The 20,360-nt window shown below is 45.1% G+C and overlaps 2 protein-coding genes across 6 annotated transcripts in view; one reads left to right on the top strand and one right to left on the bottom strand.

Annotated features, from left to right (window-relative positions):
• ngly1 (N-glycanase 1) overlaps positions 1–555 on the bottom strand; it is a 44,054-nt gene extending 43,499 nt beyond the window's left edge. The window contains exon 1 of the mRNA XM_068002839.1: positions 107–555. Coding sequence (XP_067858940.1) covers positions 107–204 — 98 coding nt within the window. The 5' untranslated portion in view covers positions 205–555. The remainder of the gene's footprint in view (positions 1–106) is intronic.
• Positions 556–626: 71 nt separating this feature from the next.
• oxsm (3-oxoacyl-ACP synthase, mitochondrial) lies at positions 627–16,925 on the top strand. 5 transcript variants are annotated; one of them, XM_068002874.1, is made up of 4 exons: positions 627–722; positions 1,436–1,513; positions 4,556–5,625; positions 16,249–16,925. In XM_068002874.1, the coding sequence occupies exons 3-4, from the start codon at positions 4,643–4,645 to the stop codon at positions 16,649–16,651; spliced, it is 1,386 nt and encodes a 461-aa protein (XP_067858975.1). In that variant the 5' UTR covers positions 627–722; positions 1,436–1,513; positions 4,556–4,642; the 3' UTR covers positions 16,652–16,925. The 5 variants fall into 5 exon arrangements, with proteins under 5 accessions (XP_067858975.1, XP_067858982.1, XP_067858960.1 ...); XM_068002881.1 differs by having other exon boundaries at positions 628–735; XM_068002859.1 differs by lacking the exon at positions 1,436–1,513 and having other exon boundaries at positions 628–722.
• The last annotated feature ends 3,435 nt before the right edge of the window (positions 16,926–20,360 follow it).

Raw genomic sequence — 20,360 nt, 5'->3', positions numbered from 1 at the left:
CGTGACACGCCTTGGGGGGGGGGGAAAGAAGACACCGAGGCAGGCCGGGGAAACCACTTTTGAATCAACCTAACCCGAGCCCCACCCCCCGGGCCCGGGGCCCTACCGTAGGATGTTGTCGGCATATTTCAGCAGCAGCTCGGCCGCGGCCAGGAAGAGCGGCTCCGGGTTCTCGCTGAGCTCGGTCACAGCCGCCGACTCCATGGCGGAACAGGACGGCTGCCGCCCGGTCACAGCCCTTTCTACAAAATGTGAGCAGCGGATTCGCAGTAAGAGAAGGATATCCCGGATCCGCCTGCCGCGTCGTGTCTGCCCGGACCTGTCTCCAACTCCCCTCCCTCGGTCCCTCTCACACTTGCGCTGACTCAACCGTGGAATTCACAATTAAAAATCGGAGGGGAAAAACTAAACCGAAACTCAAATGACGGGCCGGGGATCTGAAATAAGGAAACTCAATGACTTCCCCTCCCAGTCTAACGTGAAATTTCTCCAGCGCGTCTCCCGACGGTTGTGGCCGGCGACGAAATTTGTTACACAACCCTCCGGAAGATGGATGACGCTGAGGTGACCTTTAAGGCGCCGCTCTTGACGCCGTTTTTCGGTGCTCGTTGGCGTTCGGGGGGGGGGCTGACCTCCGACTCCGCCCCCGCCCACTTCGTGACGTCACGGGTAGGCGGAGTGGAAGTTTGAAACGACCTGGGCCTTCGTCAGCCTGCCGCCCGGTAAGGAGCTCCTGTGAGTTTATATTTCATCAAAAGGACGGTTCCTTCTCAGTCTTGTTTATTTTACTAACTAATGAAGGTGATCCAGTCCCCATCCAACTCTATTATTTGATTTGAGCAAGTTTCAATATGTGTTAACAGGGGTTCTGATGAAAAATGCTCAGAAACATTTATAAACAATTTTACAACACCAAGTTATAGTCCAGCAAGTTTATTTTAAATTCACAAGCTTTCGGAGGCTACCTCCTTCGTCAGGTAAATTGCTGGACTATAACTTGGTGTTGTAAAATTGTTTACAATTGTCAACCCCAGTCCATCACCGGCATCTCCACATCAGAAACATTTAGACCATGTTCCCAGAGCCTCCAACACTCTCAGAACATAACTTTCCAGCGTTGCCGGAACCCGGGGAACCTCAGCCTTTTCAGTGCTTCCATGCTCTGGGAACTCGCAGAATACTGCTGGACCTTGAGACCCTATCCCAGTATTGCAGTTCTCCAGGCCCTCCTCCCACAGTTCTTGGTGCTGGGGCTCCCAATGCTGATAATACTGTTGCTGGTAATACTATTCGGCATAACACACCTGTTCTTGTAAATCCTCCAACCCACAATGATATGTGATATCTTGTTTTTTAAAGAAGTGTCAACATAATATTTACATTAATTGTACAACAACTTGAGGTCATACAACATATTTACCATTGCTAAACCCAGGGTGCTTCATGATTGGAGATGGGGAATTCAGATACTGTGCAGAGACTGGAAGAAGTGACCCAAGGTGAGGTCAGAAAGGTATGTTTTGAAAATGGAGAGAGTTTGGTGGTTCTGTCAAAATAGTGAACTAGAATGATGGGGAGTGCACATTAATCTAAATTCAGAAAAGCAAGCTAGCATGCAGAATGGAGGAGGTTGCAGAGGTAGGGAGGAGTCAGTCCATGGAAGGATTTGTAGACAAGGATGAGCATTTTAAATTCAATGGACTTCATTCAAAGCAGCCACTACAGGTCAGCAAGGATGGGAGTAATGGGTGAATGGGAAGCTGAGTTTATGGAGAGTGGAAGAGGGGAGGCTAGCAAGGAGGATATTGAAGAAATTGAGCCTAGAGGTGACAAAAATGTGGATATGGGTTTCAGTGTAGTGGGGGTAAGATGGAATGAAGGTGGGCGATTTTACAGAAGTTGAATTAATTGGTCTTAATAATGAATAAGAGATGAGGATTGAAACTCAGTTCAGGACTTCAAGGTTTTGCATGGAAAAAATCAAAAGCAAAATCCTGTGCGTGCTGGAAATCTGAAATAAAAACAGAAAATGCTGAAGAAGCTGAGCAAGTCAAGCAGCATCTGTGGAGAAAGAAACAGAGTTAACGTTTCAGGTCAAAGATCTTTTGTCAGAACTGGAAGATGTTAAAGAGTTAAAGTTTTTAAGCAAGTACAGAGCCGGGGGAGGGAGGGGAGGAAAGAACAAAAAGGAAGGTCTGTGATAGCGTAGAGGGCAAAAGTGATTAAATGACAAAAGGGTTGATGGTGCAAGGCAAGGGGGATGGTAATGGGACAGGTTAAGAAACAAAAGATTGGTCAGGAGTGGCAGTAAATGGCAACAGCCGAACCATTACCAGCACTTGCTGTCTGAAAAAATGGGACTAATGGTTATGATCTGAAGTTATTGAAATCAGTGTTGAGTCCGGAAGGTTGTAAAGTGCCTAAACGAAAGAAGAGGTGCTGTTCCTCGAGCTCATGCATGGTCTATTTCAGCTTGACCAAGTGGCCAGATGGAGAGCTGAATTCATTGGTAAAGGAGCAGAGTTCATGATGGGGCTGAAAATAAGGCTTCCCAATGTTCAGCTGGAGGAAATTTTGAATTGTCCACAACTTGATGGCAGTCTGTCAGAACAGAGATGTTTATGGAATCGAGGGAAGTGGTGGAGAGGTAGAGCTGGATGTCATCAGCATGCATGTGCCAGCTGACCCACTCTGCAGATATGTCGCTGAGGGGTAGCACGTTGATGAGGAAGAGAGGGAGTCAAGGATAAGATGTTTAGGGGACTCCAGGAATGATGGTACAGGAGTAAGAAGAGATGCTGTTGCTGGATATGTGCTGGATGTGTTCAGATATGTAGGAGTCCACATGAGGACAGTCTCAAGGAGCTAAACAGTGGAGGATGGGCGATAGAGGAGAATGTCATGGCCAACAGTAACGAATGCTATGGAGAATCCAAAGAAGGATAATGCACTGTAGTCACAGGGAAGGTCGCTCGTGATATTGGCCAGGTTGATCCTGGTGACTTTTGTCAGGCTGCAGGAATTGAAACACGGAATTCTCAGAGAGCTGGGACGTGTTTGACGACCTCAGAGAGTTTAGAAATGGGGTGGTTTTGATGGTGCCTGAGTAAAGAGCCATATGCAATGTCAGGAAACTTGAGCACCAGGTGGGGTAATTGAGTGTGGAGGGCATCAAATGAGTAGGAGGTGGGTTTCATGGAAAAGATAAGCTTGGTGGGCAGGGGGAGATGGAAGAGAAACTGCAGTCGTGAGTGATTTGAAATGGGGTGGTGGGACTCTATGGGGAGAGGGAGATAGAGTAGCGGGAGTTGTTGAATTGCATAAGCTCATCGCACTTGTAATTGGAGGTGAGCGTAGAAGTATGGGGGAATGGGATTTGAAGAGATGGCTTGTGATGGAGAAAAGAGGCTGTGGGTTGTCATTGCCTGTCAGATGATCCTAGAGTAGTCAGAGGATTTGGCTGAGGAGAGAGAGAGAGACACAGGTTCAATCCCCACTCTGCTGAGCTCCCAATTTTGGCTGGATTGCTTGGAGAGAAGGAAAATTAAGGGGAAAGTCATAACTGTTGCACCCAGTGATCTCTCAAGAATGAGATGCTAAGAGGCATGGGAGTACCTCATGGGAAATGAGAATATTGAGTCGTACTGGTCCCTTCCTCCTAAAATTAGAGTTTTACAATATATTTATGGAAGAAATAATTTAATAAAGATGTAAAATGAATAATGTATTGGTAGAATTATTCGATCTCACTGATATGTTTATCCTGAAAAATATGTTTACATTGTTCTAATTTCAGAGATAAAATGGTTAATTGAAAAGGAAAATTGAAGCAGGAGGACAGGCTGAAAGTGCTTTTTTTGTGTTTACAACAAATTATTTCAAATTGTCAGGAGTAATAGAAGGACTGTCCTGAATGATTTGCATTAATATTAATGGCGCAGTATGGATCTGATACTGGCACGTTGTAACAATACATGAGAGTTTTAAACTAAATCCAAGGTCAGTAGCACAGCATGTTACGTGTTGTGTCATGGAATAATAGGGCCCATTTCGCAACACTGATCTGCTATGTAGCATGATCTTGTCAGGATAGGGTGCTGAGCAGAGATCAGAGTGCTGACCACACATAATGAAGGCAGAGTCAAAAGGCAAGTTGCTCGGCTGCCTGTGTATCTCCAAACAGTTGGCTCAAAAGCAGTTTTGAGAGGCCCAGGAGCAGGACATCTGACTGCCCATTTTTTTTGCTGGGAATGATGATATACAGATCTCAGGAAATTTAGAGTTGAATGAAAAGTAAACAGCAAAATAAATGCATAGCAACCAGAAGTAAGATTGTTTTTAAATGTGATTTATTTAAATAATAGACTACATCTAGCTGAATTTGTGGGCTCTTTTAAGTGTTAAATTACAGTTTTAAATGGAATGAATGACCATATTGTGAGTCTTTGTAGTAAAACTTTATTGCTGTGAGTACACATTTTGTGCTCCAGAAAAGTTATAGTACAAAGATTTGAAAGCCACTTTTTCATGAAGAATATCTGCTTGCTTCTTGCAGGTGTGTTTTGGGATTTTCCTGTGCATCTTTAATGTTCGAGGTAAAACCACGTGCTTTTTCCTTCTAAAGTAGTGAAGATCTGGTAATATGTTGCCACAAAGGAAGCAGCTGCTCATGAAGATTTTAAAGTATCAACTGTTCAACGCCAAATATACAAGTACAGAATCGAACACAAGATGTATCACTAGCACAACCCATCCAAAACGTCAACGGCGAGTTGTCATTACTGGGATTGGTTTAGTGTCTCCACTTGGAGTCGGCACTCAGCTCACGTGGAACCGAATCCTGAAAGGAGAGATTGGTATTATATCTTTAGATGGATCAAAATACAGAGACTTGCCTTGTAAGGTAGCTGCCTGTGTGCCTCGTGGTGATGGGGAGGGAGAGTTCAATGAAGAAAAGTTTGTTTCAAAATCTGAGGCAAAGTCTATGTCAGAGGCTACAGTAATGGCAATAGGAGCAGCAGATCTTGCGTTCAAAGATTCCGACTGGTACCCACAGTCTGAAAAGGACCAGGTAACCACTGGAGTAGCAATTGGTATGGGTATGGTCCCACTTGATGAAATTAGCAACACTGCTGTGATGTTTACAACCAAAGGATATAAAAAAGTGAGTCCCTTTTTTGTTCCCAAGATTCTTCCCAATATGGCAGCTGGACAGATCAGTATTAAATATCAACTTAAAGGCCCAAATCATGCCGTATCGACTGCATGTACCACAGGAACGCATGCTATCGGGGATGCTTCAAGATTTATCCTCCATGGAGACGCAGAGGTGATGCTGGCAGGTGGAACCGAGGCTTCTGTCAACCCATTATCTATCGCAGGCTTTGCAAGAGCACGTGCTCTCTGCACCAGCTGCAATTCAAACCCCAAACTGGCTTCACGTCCATTCCACCCTGACAGAGAAGGGTTTGTAATGGGAGAGGGCGCATCAGTGCTGCTACTGGAGGAATATAAACATGCTCTAGACAGAGGAGCACGAATCTATGCAGAAATATTAGGTTATGGACTCTCTGGGGATGCCAGTCATATAACAGCTCCCAGCACTGATGGAGATGGTGCATTTAGGTAAACTTTGATGTTCTGATTAGGGATATGAGCAAATTTATTAGGATCGGAACTAGAGGTCCCAAACTGGAGGTTTGGAAACTGGAGATTTGACATCTTCCAGAAATTACTCGCCAGAGGTTTAGGGCAGGAGGATATGAATCAAAGAGATTGATTTATGGATGGGGTAGTGGAAATTGATTCCGAAAATACTGGTAAAATTCTCAGAATCTCATATAATAAAAACATAATTTGACTTATTCAATTACTTTGAATCAGTGGCCCTAAATATGGGGGGGGGGTAAATTTCTGTAGGGGTTCTCCTGCTTGCTCGTCGTAACTTCAGCATAGGATCACAGAAACACCGTTGTTGCTTAAAATAATGTGGACGATCAGGAGAACCCCAGCGGAAATCCACCCTGTTCCCTTAGAGCTTCTACAATGCATGTTTGGGGATTCCAGTATGATCCCCTATGGTGGCTTCAGAGGATTGCATTATGCGGAAAGACTGGAGAAACCTGGGCTTTTCAGTCTTGAAATTTGGCATCTGAAAGGTGATCTAATAGGTGTACATAAGATAGTAAATGGTATAGAAAAGATAAATCCAGAACATTACTTCAAACTAATCCATGACAGAAAGTCAAGGGGACCCAGGTTCAAAGTCGTAAAAGGAAATTTAGGACCTATGTCAGGAAGTTCTTCTTCATACAAGGATCAACTGGTGGAATGGACTTTTGGATTGGGTAATAGAGGCAAAAACCCTGGAATAATTTAAAAAACAGTTGGGCACCATGATAGATAACTGTAGGATCTTTCCAGGTGGACAAATTAAGATGGGCCACATGGCCTTCCTCATCTCTATCTTGTGATTCCTTATCTAAGATTTGGATCTCTGGATTATGATCCTTTTCTACAACAACTACTACTTCCATTTTTATAGCATCTTTCCTCCTCACAAAATATCCAAAGACACTGGAAAGGGAGCCGAGGACCCAAGTAGGAAGAGGAGAGAATTCAGGGGATGAATGATGGCATGATCAAAGAGGTAGGTGTTGAGGCTGTTGAAGGTGGGGAGAGATGTAGCACATTGGGGGGAGATTTAGAAGGAAAATTCCAGGAGCATAATGGCTGACAGTTCTGCTACCAGTTGAGCTGGAGAAAATTGTGAATCGTTCACAAGTTGATGTCGGATAGAACAGCGGTAATCAAGAATGGTGGAGAGGTAAAGTTGAGTGTGGTCAGCGTATATATGGAAGGGATTCCTCACCTGTGGTGAGAGTTTCTGGATATGATCCTCTAGGAAATCCTAACAGGAGTTTTAGAACCTCTGAATATGACCTATTGGCTTTTTTCCTGTAAAATAGGCTTCAGTTGTTACATGTAACATGGATGTCATCATTATTACCTGCATACACCAATACGTGCAAGTTGTTGATGACATGCATGTGATCACTCCATTCTATTTACAGTGCTGTGGGAAACATCCAGGGCTCAACACCAACATTTTGGGGCCCTACACATTTTCCAATTGTACAGTTATAGTTTGAAGCATTCCAAATCTGAGGATCTGAATCAGTCATTTCCAAACACATGATGGATAAATAAAATACTTGCATTTATATAGCACCTTACCACGCCAACATCTCCAAGCACTTCATGTAATAAATTATTTTTGAAGTGCAATAACTGTTATTGCAAGTTTCAGGTCAGTACCTTATTCAGCTGGTAAATATTTTGCCTTTAGCTGGAGCCGACACAATGGGATCGATTGTAACTTTTTTTATTCGTTCATGGGATGTGGGCGTCGCTGGCGAGGCCGGAATTTATTGCCCATCCCTAATTGCCCTTGAGAAGGTGGTGGTGAGCCGCCTTCTTGAACCGCTGCAGTCCATGTGGTGAAGGTTCTCCCACAGTGCTGTTAGGAAGGGGGTTCCAGGATTTTGACTCAGCGACGTTGAAGGAACGGCGATATATTTCCAAGTTGGGATGGTGTGTGACTTGGAGGGGAACGTGCAGGTGGTTTTGTTCCCATGTACTTGCTGCTCTTGTCTTTCTAGGTGGTAGAGGTCACTGGTTTGGGAGGTGCTGTCAAAGAAGCCTTGGCGAGTTGCTGCAGTGCATCCTGTGGATGGTACACACTGCAGCCACGGTGTGCCGGTGGTGAAGGGAGTGAATGTTTAGGGTGGTGGATGGGATGCCAATCAAGCGGGCTGCTTTGTCCTGGATGGTGTCGAGCTTCTTGAGTGTTGTTGGAGCTGCACTCATCCAGGCAAGTGGAGAGTATTCCATCACACTCCTGTCTTGTGCCTTGTAGATGGTGGAAAGGCTTTGGGGAGTCAGGAGGTGAGTCACTCGCCGCAGAATACCCAGCCTCTGACCTGCTCTTGTAGCCACAGTATTTATTTGGCTGGTCCAGTTAAGTTTCTGGTCAATGGTGACCCCCAGGATGTTGATGGTGGGGGATTCGATGATGGTAATGCCGTTGAATGTCAAGGGGAGGTGGTTAGCCTCTTGTTGGAGATGGTCATTGCCTGGCACTTGTCTGGCACGAATGTTACTTGCCACTTATGAGCCCAAGCCTGGATGTTGTCCAGGTCTTGCTGCATGCGGGCTCGGACTGCTTCATTATTTGAGGGATTGCGAATGGAACTGAACAATGTGCATTCATCAGCGAACATCCCCATTTCTGACCTTATGATGGAGGGAAGGTCATTGATGAAGCAGCTGAAGCTGGTTGGGCCTAGGACACTGCCCTGAGGAACTCCTGCAGCAATGCCCTGGGTCTGAGATGATTGGCCTCCAACAACCACTACCATCTTTGTCCTATGTATGACTCCAGCCATTGGAGAGTTTTCCCCCTGATTCCCATTGACTTCAATTTTACTAGGGCTCCTTGGTGCCACACTCGGTCAAATGCTGCCTTGATGTCAAGGGCAGTCACTCTCACCTCACCTCTGGAATTCAGCTCTTTTGTCCATGTTTGGACCAAGGCTGTAATGAGGTCTGGAGCCGCGTGGTCCTGGCGGAACCCAAACTGAGCATCGGTGAGCAGGTTATTGGTGAGTAAGTGCCGCTTGATAGCACTGTCGACGACACCTTCCATCACTTTTCTGATGATTGAGAGTAGACTGATGGGGCGGTAATTGGCCGGATCGGATTTGTCCTGATTTTTGTGGACAGGACATACCCGGGCAATTTTCCACATTGTCGGGTAGATGCCAGTGTTGTAGCTGTACTGGAACAGCTTGGCTAGAGGCGCAGCTAGTTCTGGAGCACAAGTCTTCAGCACTACAGCCGGGATGTTGTCGGGGCCCATAGCCTTTGCTGTATCCAGTGCACTCAGCCGTTTCTTGATATCACGGAGTGAATCGAATTGGCTGAAGACTGGCTTCTGTGATGGTGGGGATATCGGGAGGAGACCAAGATGGATCATCCACTCGGTACTTCTGGCTGAAGATGGTTGCAAACGCTTCAGCCTTGTCTTTTGCACTCACTCGAGGTGGGATTGGTACGTAGGATGCCCGCAGTGGTGGGGGGGGGGAGGGACCTGGAAATCATTGGGGTCGATTTTAACCCCCTCCGGGCAGGAACACTGGTGGAAGCAAGGCCCGGATGATTTTAACTGCTCGGCCTCATTTTAAATTTTTCAATCTGTTTCCCGCCTGAAGCTGCTGGTAATGATGTCAGAGCCGGTGGGCGGCAGCCAGATACTATGGGGTACCCAAAGGCATAATCTCCGGCATAAGCTAAGTGCTGGAGACACTATATACACCCCTGATTTGAGGATGGAGAGGGGATGGGAGCAGGGGAGGTCCAAGGATTCCTGCCAGTACCCGGAGGAGCCGGAGTGCCCCTCTAGGTCCCCAAGGAATCTGAACAAACAGCAAAAACTAAAATTTAACGTGGCCTCCTCTGGCCACTGTGCTGCCTCCCGCTAGGTTTCTCGGGGGGCTTTGCCACCAGGTGGGCCTCCCTCCAAGTTGCAGGAAAAATAGCATTGCGGCACCCATGAGATCATCAGGCCATGACTTTTACATTTTAATTAGGCTCCCGCTTGCCTGTAGCGGAATGGTGCGACCTAGGGCTGATAAGTAGACTCGGCTGGTTTTATCCCCACCCATGCAGCGTTCCTGCCCAGAGGGGGTTAAAATCGACCCCAATGATTTAACATTCAAAATTTGTAAAGTAGGCATTAAGGGCCTGAAATTGCACTCTTAAAACAATAGGCTGTGCAGTCTAATGCAGAAGTGCACAGACTGCTCTGAAATTTGTGTGACATTAGAGTAATTGTACCTAGTTGTTTGCACAGCGTTGCCCAGTGCTGGGACTCAGCCCAATGCAGCAAGTGGAAATTTTGGCTATCCAGTCCAAATTAAAGCATTGTGTGCACTTAAAGGTGAGTGTCTGCATATGAGGACAAATATTTCAGTTGTATCAAGCTTCAAAATTATGGAGCAGTGCAAGCCTCCCTTGTCCCTGGAGCAGAAAATCTGGCAGAGGCGCAGAACCAACACAAAGATCAAACTCACGCTGGAGTACAAATTCAGATCCTAAGACACTGTAGGCCAATTCTCCAACGTTCTGCTCAGCGAGCGGCTTCTTACAGGCAGCGCACATACACTTGCTTCTGGACTTTTGAAATATAGGACTCTTTCTTCACAGACCTCTAGCCTCAGCTTTATTGCTGTCACAACTGCAAACCTCAGCTCCAACCAAACTACTCAGCATGGATGTTACATTTGTTCTGCCACTGTAGGCTACTTGTGTGCTATAAATAAGGCTCTGCACTTACAACCCAAACTCTCATGCAGTTGCCTCCTTTCCATGGGCAAAACTGTTCCATTTGGCAAATGAGATCTACTTGCTACATTGTTGGACTGGATTTGGAGGAGGAGGAGGAATTCATGCAAAAGGGAAGAAAGGCAAGTGCGCTTGCACCTCTGGTATCTGACATCTGCCTGCATTCAGTCTAGACACACCTACTTAGCCATGATTGAGGAGACTTGTCTTCACCATCTCCACATCAGGAGGGAAATTGTGGCAGGGTTATGCAGTCTGCTGGAGACTGACCTACAGACAAGATCCAGCACTGGGACAGCTCTGCCTGTTGGTGTGAAAGTCACCACAACATTGAGCTCTTATACTACCAGGTCCTTTCAACCCACCATCGGTGACCTTTAGCACATTAGACTTCAGTCCAGCAATGTATGAAGTAGATCGTAGAAGTCTGAACAGTTTTGTCATTTACCTATGGAAAGGAGGCAACTGCATGAGAGGAAACAGGTGGCAGGCTTCCCTAAAGTGCAGGGCCTCATTTATAGGACACCAGTAGCTTCCAAGACCCCTATTAACAACCCAGTGATATATATGAATGGGAAAAGCTTTCCTTCCATCAATGTACAGATGGCATCAGACCACAGGACCAGAATAATGTGCGATATCCCATAGCAGGCACAATGCCTTCATTTTGCACTGTTGTGTTCATGGTCCCAGCACTATTTCAAGATCAGGCAGACTGGAATGGCTCTAGCCCTCGCTCTTATTGCTACTCATCTGCTAGTAATGTAATGGGCAAGCTTCTTGCTTGGCTGTGTTGCCGGCTACATCGTCTTGGAAACCCCTACATAAATGGAGAGGTATCATGTGTTAGCTTAGGGCATATGGTGAATAGCTGTGCATACAGTAGCAAGGCCAGTACCACGCTTTAAAATAAAAACAGAAAATATTGGAAACACTCAGCAGGACAGGCAGCATCTGTGGAGAGGGAAACAGTTAACATTCAGGTCGATGACATTAATGAAAAAGGTAATCGTCCTGAAACATTGGCCCCAATATTAACGGTGCAGGGAGACCCAAATCGAATCTTAACGGCAGGGCCTCGTTAACATTTTGTAGGGCCAAATGGACAGCCTGGCTGACGGGCAGGAGGGAACAATGGCAGAAGGTGGCAGGGGACGGTCCCTGGCATTGGGAAGGGAGCATCAGCTCTGGGGGGGGGGGGAGGGGGAGGCCATAGGCTTCCTTGAGGGGCATGGGGGGAAGCACTCCTGTTCCTCCTGGCCCACAAGGAGTGCTAAAAGCACCACTTACTCCCACCTTGGATCAGCTGCCAGGAATCTTGCAGCTCGGGCCCCTCCCCCGCCCCCGCCGCCAGTTACTATTAAATTTAAGTCGCCGTGAATTTGGTATGTTAATTAGGCCCCCGCCTGCCTTTTGCGGGAGCCTCGTCCATGGCCTGATTTCTGCACTTTTAAATCTAATGGGGTCAGGTTGCCTGATCCTAATATTTTAACTCCCCCTCTCCTGCCCGTTGGGAGGGGGTGGGGTGTTAAAATTGAAGCCATTAACTCTGTTTCTCTCTCCACAGATGCTGCCTGAACTGCTGAGTGTTTCCAGCATTTTCTGCTTTTATCTCAGATTGCCACCATCCGCAGTATTTTACTTGCGTACAATGCCATGTTGCTCAGGGACAAATTTGCTGGTGTGACTCATTGCTTGAATTTGAAGGGCTAGCAATAAGATAAATTTGAAGAGGACACTTGGGCTGCCACATATCCTCCATCTCCTGAGGCCTCCGCACCAATAATTAGGAGGACCAGTTCCTCATGGCAAGTGAGGTGATGCAGATTGACTGGTCCACGGGTTTTCTCTTGATGGTCAGGGACAGCCTTCTCCTTTAAAAACAGATGCTTTCAATATGACGTGAAATACACCCCATTGAGCAGCCTGTTGTGAAAGGATGAGTACAGAGTATGCAAAGCATTTGCAGAGTCAATGTGCAAGGAAGACTGCGTTCCCAATGGCTTCATTCTCATTTAAGTAATAAAGCTGTTGTCAGTGAAAGAATTGGGTTTTGAGAATACACTGAGAAGATTGATGTATGAATTCTTAATGTGTTCATATTAAATTCCTTTGTCTGGTATTTTAGCAGGCAATAACCTAGTATAATATGACCTCAATTAAAATAGCAGGTGAAGGAATTCGAGCACATTAAACATTCATACACTTATCTTTACACAGTATAAATTTAAGGTCTTTGAGCTTGTGGGGATGTAATTTACGCACGTTGGGGGTGAATTTCCACGGTGGTTCTCTCGATCATCTGCTGTAACTAGCGGAATCCTGGAAAAGTGGTGTGAATACCATTTGCACCTTTTTTTTGGGGTTTCCACGGTTGTTCCAAGTGGGAGAACCTCTGGAAATTCACCCTCGTTTATAATCTTCAATCCCATTCCTGACTTGATATTGATCTAGCTTTTGTTTGAAGTAATAATTGATTCAGAATCATCTGCCTTTGCTAGGAATCTGTTCTAAATATTCATTAGTTTGAACGGGAGTCTGGGGGGGGTGGAGAGTTCTCCTAGGTTCAACTCTTCCTTGAGTTCTGTATCACCTTTATTGAGGTAACCTAAGTAAGTGAGCACAGAGTGCTATGATTAAAATTGGAAACAGCTGAAAAAATATTCAGTCATGAGAAAAAAAAGCTCATGATTAATATATGGAAAGGAGTCATTATATTATTGGAGTTTAGTTTCCATATGGAGTCGTCCAGATGGGTTCAAGTCTGATTCAATAGCTTTGATTCCAACTAATGTTAAGTGTTAAAGGATTGGAGACCAGTCTTGTTGCAAAACATATAAGGCTCTCTTTTTAATTCTTTATTGTAAGATTTTGGTAGCTGGAGAGCTGGTGACCATTTTAAGTTGGTTACTGCTTACTGAGATCGGCCTGTCTACGCATATGAATATACAGACTGCCACTTCTGAGGAAGATTAATAACCTCTGTCCAGGTGGACTAGTGTTATTAACTAGTGTTAGATACAAAGTTCAGATAGAGACAATTAGTATTGATTACCAGATTGTGAGAAGGAGACAGCTAGTCGCTTGAGAGGGATGGAAAAAAGCCACATATTGTATTAGAGACTTATCGAACAATTTCTGTGCCTTTGATGCCTATTGTGATTGAAAGCTGTATCTGATTGTGAAAGACACCCTTTTGATCTTCCTTTGTCCTAGTTTGGGCTTTAAAGTAACAAGGCAGTTTAATTGGGGCCCCATATCAGGGCTTCTTTAATGAAATTGCATCACCAGGCAGTTGAATGAGCTGTGGCTTATTCGAACACTCTAATTATCCCAGTTCACATAAGCTTTTCCTCACAGATGGTTTTGGTTTAAGTTTAGAATAGTTATGGAAAAGGACAAGGAACAATCAAATGTGAAAATACTTAACTGGAGGAGGGCTTTTTTTTTTATTCGTTCACGGGATGTGGGCGTCGCTGGCAAGGCCGGCATTTATTGCCCATCCCTAATTGCCCTCGAGAAGGTGGTGGTGAGCCGCCTTCTTGAACCGCTGCAGTCCGTGTCAGTGAGTTAAAAAGGGATCTTGCCCAGGTGGATTGGAATCAAAAATTGGTAGGCAAAACAGTAATTGAACAACAGCAAGCCTTCAATGAGGAGTTGATTTGGGGTGCAGAGTAGACACATCCCTATGAGGGGGAAAGGAAGGGCGTCCAAAGCTAGAGCTTAGATATAGAGATTAAAATGAAACAGAAAAAGGAGGCTTATGATTAATGTACGGTTCCTAATACAGTAGAGAACGAGGCTGAGTACAGAGGAGATCTAAAAAAAGGAATAAGAGGGGCAAAGAGAGAGTATGAGAAGAGATTAGCAGCTAACATAAAAGGGAACCCAAAAGTCTTTTATAAACATATAAATAGTAAAAGGGTGGTCAAAGGAAGTGTGGGACCGATTAGGGACAAAAAAGGAGATCGTCTTGTGGAGGTAGAAGGCATGGCTGAGGAACTAAATAAATACTTTGCATCTGTCTTCACGAGAGAAGAGGATGCTGCCATTATAGTAGTAAAGGAGGAGGTAGTAGCGATATTGGACAGGATAAAAATAAAGAGGTACTTAAAAGATTGGCAGTACTCAAAGTAGAAAAGTCACCTGGTCCAGATGGGATGCATCCTTGGTTATTGAGGGAAGTAAGGGTGGAAATTGCGGAGACTCTGGTCACAATCTTCCCATCCTCCTTAAATATGGGGACGATGCTGGAGGATTGCAGATGTTACACTCCTGTTCAAAAAAGGGGAGGGGGATAAACCTGGCAATTACAGGCCAGTCAGCATAACGTTGGGGTGGGGGGGGGGCTTTTAGAGACAATAATCCGGGACAAAATTAATTGGCACTTGGAAAAGTATGGGCTAATAAATGAAAGTCAGCATGGATTTGTTAAAGGAAAATCGTGTTTGACTAACTTGATTGAGTTCTTTGATGAAGTAATGGAGAAGGTTGATGAGGGTAGAGTGGTTGATGTGTATATGGACGTTCAAAAGACATTTGATAAAGTACCATATAATAGACTTGTTAGCATAATTAAAGCCCATGGGATTGAAGGGACAGTGGTCGCGTGGATACGAAATTGGCTATGGGACAGAGAGAGTAGTGGTGAACGATTGTTTTTCAGATAGTGGTGTCCCCCAGGGGTCAGTATTAGGACCATTGATCTTTTTGATAAATGTGAATGTCCTGGACTTGGGTATACAGGGCATAATTTCAAAGTTTGTAGACAACACGAAGCTCGGAAATGTAGTAAACAGTGTGCAGGATAGTAACAGACTTCAGAGGACATAGACAGACTGGTGAAATAGGCAGATACATGGCAGATGAAATTTAACGCAGAGAAGTGTGAAGAGATACATTTTGGTAGGGAGAATGAGGAGAGGCAATATCAACTAAATGGTACAATTTTAAAGGGGATGCAGGAACAGAGAGACCTGGGGATGCACATACACAAATCTTTGAAGATGGCAGGACAAGTTGAGAAGGCTGTTAAAAAAGCATATGGGATCCTGGGCTTTTTTAATAGAGGCATAGAGTATAAAAGCAAGGAAGCTATGCTAAAGCTTTTTTTAAAAAAAACACTTTTCAGGCCTCAGCTGGAGTGTTGTGTTCACTTCTGGGCACTACATTTTATGAAGGCTGTCAAGGCCTGAGAGAGGGTGCAGACGAGATTTACAAGAATGGTACCTGGGATGAGGGACTTCAGTTATGTGGTGAAGCTGGGGTTGTTCTCCTTCGAACAGAGAAGGTTAAGGGGAGATTTGATAGAGGTGTTCAAAATCATGAACGGTTTTGACAGAGTAAATAAGGAGAAACTGTTCCCAGTGGCAGAAGGGTCGGTAACCAGAGGACACAGATTTAAGGCGATCGGCAAAAGAGCCAGAGGGGACACGAGGAAACATTGTTTTACGCAGCAAATTGTGATGATCTGGAATGCACTGCCTGAAGGGATGGTGGAAGCAGATTCAACAGTAACTTTCAAAAGTGAATTGGATAAATACTTGAAGGGAATATATTTACAGGGGAATGGGACTAATTAGATAGCTCTTTCAAAGAGCCGGCACAGGCACAATGGGCGAATGGCCTCCTTGTGCCGTACCTACTATGATATGTGTGTTCAAAATTGTGAGATGCTTATTTTTGAAACTGGGTGCAGTATTTTACTGTCATTTTGTGAAATCTGTATTTGCTCTTGCTATTTAATTTTACTTCTTAATAGTTGTTTATAGCATGTTGCTTCAGATTGTTATTTGTCTGTCAGTCAGAGAGACTATAATTTTGCATTATCTGTGATTTATTCAGGTGTATGTCTGCTGCAATGAATGATGCTGGGGTAATACCAGAAGATGTTACATACATTAATGCACATGCCACATCCACACCACTAGGGGATGCAGCTGAGAACCAAGCCATCAAAAGACTGTTTAAAGAACATTCACACTCCCTTGCTGTTTCTTCCACAAAAGGAGCTACTGGCCACCTCCTGGGGGCAGCTGGAGCCATAGAAACTGCATTCACAGCACTGGCCTGCTTTCACGGCATCTTACCTCCTACTGTGAATCTTGACAAGACAGACCCTGATTTTGACTTGAATTATGTCCCTATTACAGCTCAAGAGTGGAAAACTTCAAAAAGACGTATTGCACTGACTAATTCATTTGGATTTGGAGGCACTAATGCAGCACTTTGCTTGGGGAGTGTTTAATAATAAATAATTGAAGGCTTGTTTTGTCTGGCTGTGCATTTGGGGAAGCACATGACATCAGGAAAATCTGCAAGTGTCAGCACAAAAGTGTCTTTGTACCAAAGGAACTCCACCATCATGACAGAAGGACATGTTAATGGCACTGATGAGCAATCCTATTCTGTATAGCTTAATTTACTTTCTCATTGGTAACATCAGAGACCTTCATCTATGAACGAAGAGTTGCTAAAAATGATGCTCATGCTTTGTGTTCATTAAAAGTACTTTTTAAAAAGCACTGGGTGAAATTTGTAGTTTTTTAAAAACTTTTTTTTCCAACATTATGTTTTGTTGTCATGAGAGTGAGAGATGTCTGAGAAATGGAACACTTTCTTAACTCAAGCTATCAAGCGCTTTCAAGTCAGGAATATCACATCTACAGGCACAGCAATGTGCCTCTTCTTCAAACTCAAAAGCACTCCTTCTCGCACTAGTTCAGTACACTTCAATTCCCACACCAGCCATCATGTAACGTCTTTGAGTAAGATTACCAATTTTGTACCAAATTAGGGGTTGTTTTGTGCTGTAGGAATACACCCATTTAGAAGTTAGTTATGATTGCCTAAACTCATTTCACATTAGATCCTTTGGTCTAGAATTTCCTCAGTGAGTTATGACACTGTTGAACTTAAAAAAAATAATTGCATCCACCTACATTGGTAGTCACACAGGTTTCCTGGGTGAGCTCATTTGCATTCCCATTGGTGCTGATATTGGTGTAACCAGTGTAAGCAGCTGAACAAAATGGAAACTCGTTCAGCCTGCAAAGACAGTTCAGCCTGCATTCTGCAGCAGCAGACTGGGGAACAGTAAGAAGCTTCACTCTATAAAAACTTCACTGCATTTCCTACAAATATTTTCTTTTTACTTTTATAGAATAATGATAGCTGTTCCTAGAGCAGCAGGACAGGGACCCATCCAGAAGTACACAAAACTCTCCAGGTTGAACAGGATGAAATTTAAGAGAAAATATCAAAAAGAATTCTGTAGATGGCAGTTATGGATAACTCCACACTCAGCTTCTGATGCTGGTAAATGACAATTTCTTTCCATCACCACTGAGGCTGGATATAAGTCAATGTGTCCCACTGCCAGCAAGTGCCAGGTGTCAGGCAGATGCTATTGAGTAAGTAGAGGGGATAATGTGCATCAAATAATAAACTATCTTATTTTATTTTTCAGAAGTTGTATTTTTTGAACAATCTTATTTATACTAAGTAAAATCTATCAGGCCCATGAATACTTACCCTTTCCATTAGGATGGTTTGATTGTAGGGACATTACAACCAAGTACAATCCTGTCCTCATCCAAGTGTCTGCTTCCCGGAAGAGTCACCGATCAGCAATTATGATCACAAACCCTTGTAGATATTTTCGCTTCCCTAGTCTCTACTAGGGCCTTTAGTGCTGTTGTGTCTGAGATCAGCTACCAGAGACTTCCCTGGGCTGTATTGAACACCTCACAATGCATTGCTGGAGCCAACTTTGAACCTTTCGGACACTTAGAGAATCATAGAAAGGTTACAGCACAGAAGGAGGTCATTCAGCCCATCGAGGCAAGGAAACCTCCTGCTGATTACCACCTACTGTCCTCCCTCAGCTGATGAATCAGTCCTCCTCCATGTTGAGCACCACTTGGAGGAAGCACTGAGGGTAGCAAGGGCACAAAACGTATTCTGGATGGGGGACTTCAATGTCCATCACCAAGGGTGGCTCGGTAGCACCACTACTGACTGAGCTGGCCGAGTCCTGAAGGACATAGCTGCCAGACTGGGCCTGCAGCAGGTGGTGAGCGAACCAACACGAGGGAAAAACTTACTTGACCTCGTCCTCACCAATCTACCTGTCGCAAAAGCATCTGTCCATGACAGTATTGGTAGGAGTGACCACCGCACAGTCCTCGTGGAGACAAAGTCCCGTCTTTGCACTGAGGAGACCATCCAACGTGTTGTGTGGCACTACCACCGTGCTAAATGGGATAGATTCAGAACAGATCTGGCAGCTCAAAACTGGGCATCCACGAGGTGCTGTGAGCCATCAGCAGCAGCAGATTTGTATTCCAGCACAATCTGTAACCTCATGGCCCGGCATGTTCCTCACTCTATCATTACCAACAAGCCAGGAGATCAACCCTGGTTCAATGAGGAGTGCAAAAGAGCATGCCAAGAGCAGCACCAGGCGTACCTAAAAATGAGGTGCCAACCTGGTGAAGCTACAACTCAGGACTACATACGTGCTAAACAGCGGAAGCAACATGCTATAGACAGAGCTAAGCGATTCCACAACCAACGGATCAGATCAAAGCTCTGCAGTCCTGCCACATCCAGTCGTGAATGGTGGTGGACAATTAAACAACTAACAGGAGGAGGAGGCTCTGCAAACATCCCCATCCTCAATGATGGCGGAGTCCAGCACTTGAGTGCAAAAGACAAGGCTGAAGCGTTTGCAACCATCTTCAGCCAGAAGTGCCGAGTGGATGATCCATCTTGGCCTCCTCCCAATATCCCCACCATAACAGATGCCAGTCTTCAGCCAATTTGATTCACTCCACGTGATATCAAGAAACGGCTGAGTGCACTGGATACAGCAAAGGCTATGGGCCCCGACAACATCCCAGCTGTAGTGCTGAAGACTTGTGCTCCAGAACTAGCTGCACCTCTAGCCAAGCTGTTCCAGTACAGCTACAACACTGGCATCTACCCGACAGTGTGGAAAATTGCCCAGGTATGTCCTGTCCACAAAAAGCAGGACAAATACAATCCGGCCAATTACCGCCCCATCAGTCTACTCTCAATCATTAGCAAAGTGATGGAAGGTGTCGTCGACAGTGCTTTCAAGCAGCACTTACTCACCAATAACCTGCTCACCGATGCTCAGTTTGGGTTCCGCCAGGACCACGCGGCTCCAGACCTCATTACAGCCTTGGTCCAAACATGGACAAAAGAGCTGAATTCCAGAGGTGAGGTGAGAGTGACTGCCCTTGACATCAAGGCAGCATTTGACCGAGTGTGGCACCAAGGAGCCCTAGTAAAATTGAAGTCAATGGGAATCAGGGGGAAAACTCTCCAGTGGCTGGAGTCATACCTAGCACAAAGGAAGCTGGTAGTGGTTGTTGGAGGCCAATCTTCTCAGCCCCAGGACATTGCTGCAGGAGTTCCTCAAGGCAGTGTCCTAGGCCCAACCATCTTCAGCTGCTTCATCAATGACCTTCCCTCCATCATAAGGTCATAAATGGGGATGTTCGCTGATGATTGCACAGTGTTCAGTTCCATTCGCAACCCCTCAAATAATGAAGCAGTCCGAGCCCGCACGCAGCAAGACCTGGACAACATCCAGGCTTGGGCTCATAAGTGGCAAGTAACATTCGCGCCAGACAAGTGCCAGGCAATGACCATCTCCAACAAGAGAGAATCTAAGCACCTCCCCTTGACATTCAACGGCATTACCATCACCGAATCCCCCACCATCAACATCCTGGGGGTCACCATTGACCAGAAACTTAACTGGACCAGCCATATAAATACTGTGGCTACAAGAGCAGGTCAGAGGCTGGGTATTCTGCGGCGAGTGACTCACCTCCTGACTCCCCAAAGACTTTCCACCATCTACAAGGCACAAGTCAGGAGTGTGATGGAATACTCTCCACTTGCTTGGATGAGTGCAGCTCCAA

This window comes from Heptranchias perlo, chromosome 2 (genome assembly GCF_035084215.1).
Source record: "Heptranchias perlo isolate sHepPer1 chromosome 2, sHepPer1.hap1, whole genome shotgun sequence".
Classification (NCBI taxonomy): domain Eukaryota; kingdom Metazoa; phylum Chordata; class Chondrichthyes; order Hexanchiformes; family Hexanchidae; genus Heptranchias; species Heptranchias perlo.
This window is presented reverse-complemented; position numbering and strand designations above follow the sequence as displayed.

Bases quoted from the DNA above. Each gene is read 5' to 3' on its own strand.
- oxsm (XM_068002874.1), top strand. From the start codon at position 4,643: ATGTTGCCACAAAGGAAGCAGCTGCTCATGAAGATTTTAAAGTATCAA. The intron at 5,626-16,248 runs GTAAACTTTGAT...TGATTTATTCAG, and splicing joins GATGGAGATGGTGCATTTAG to GTGTATGTCTGCTGCAATGA.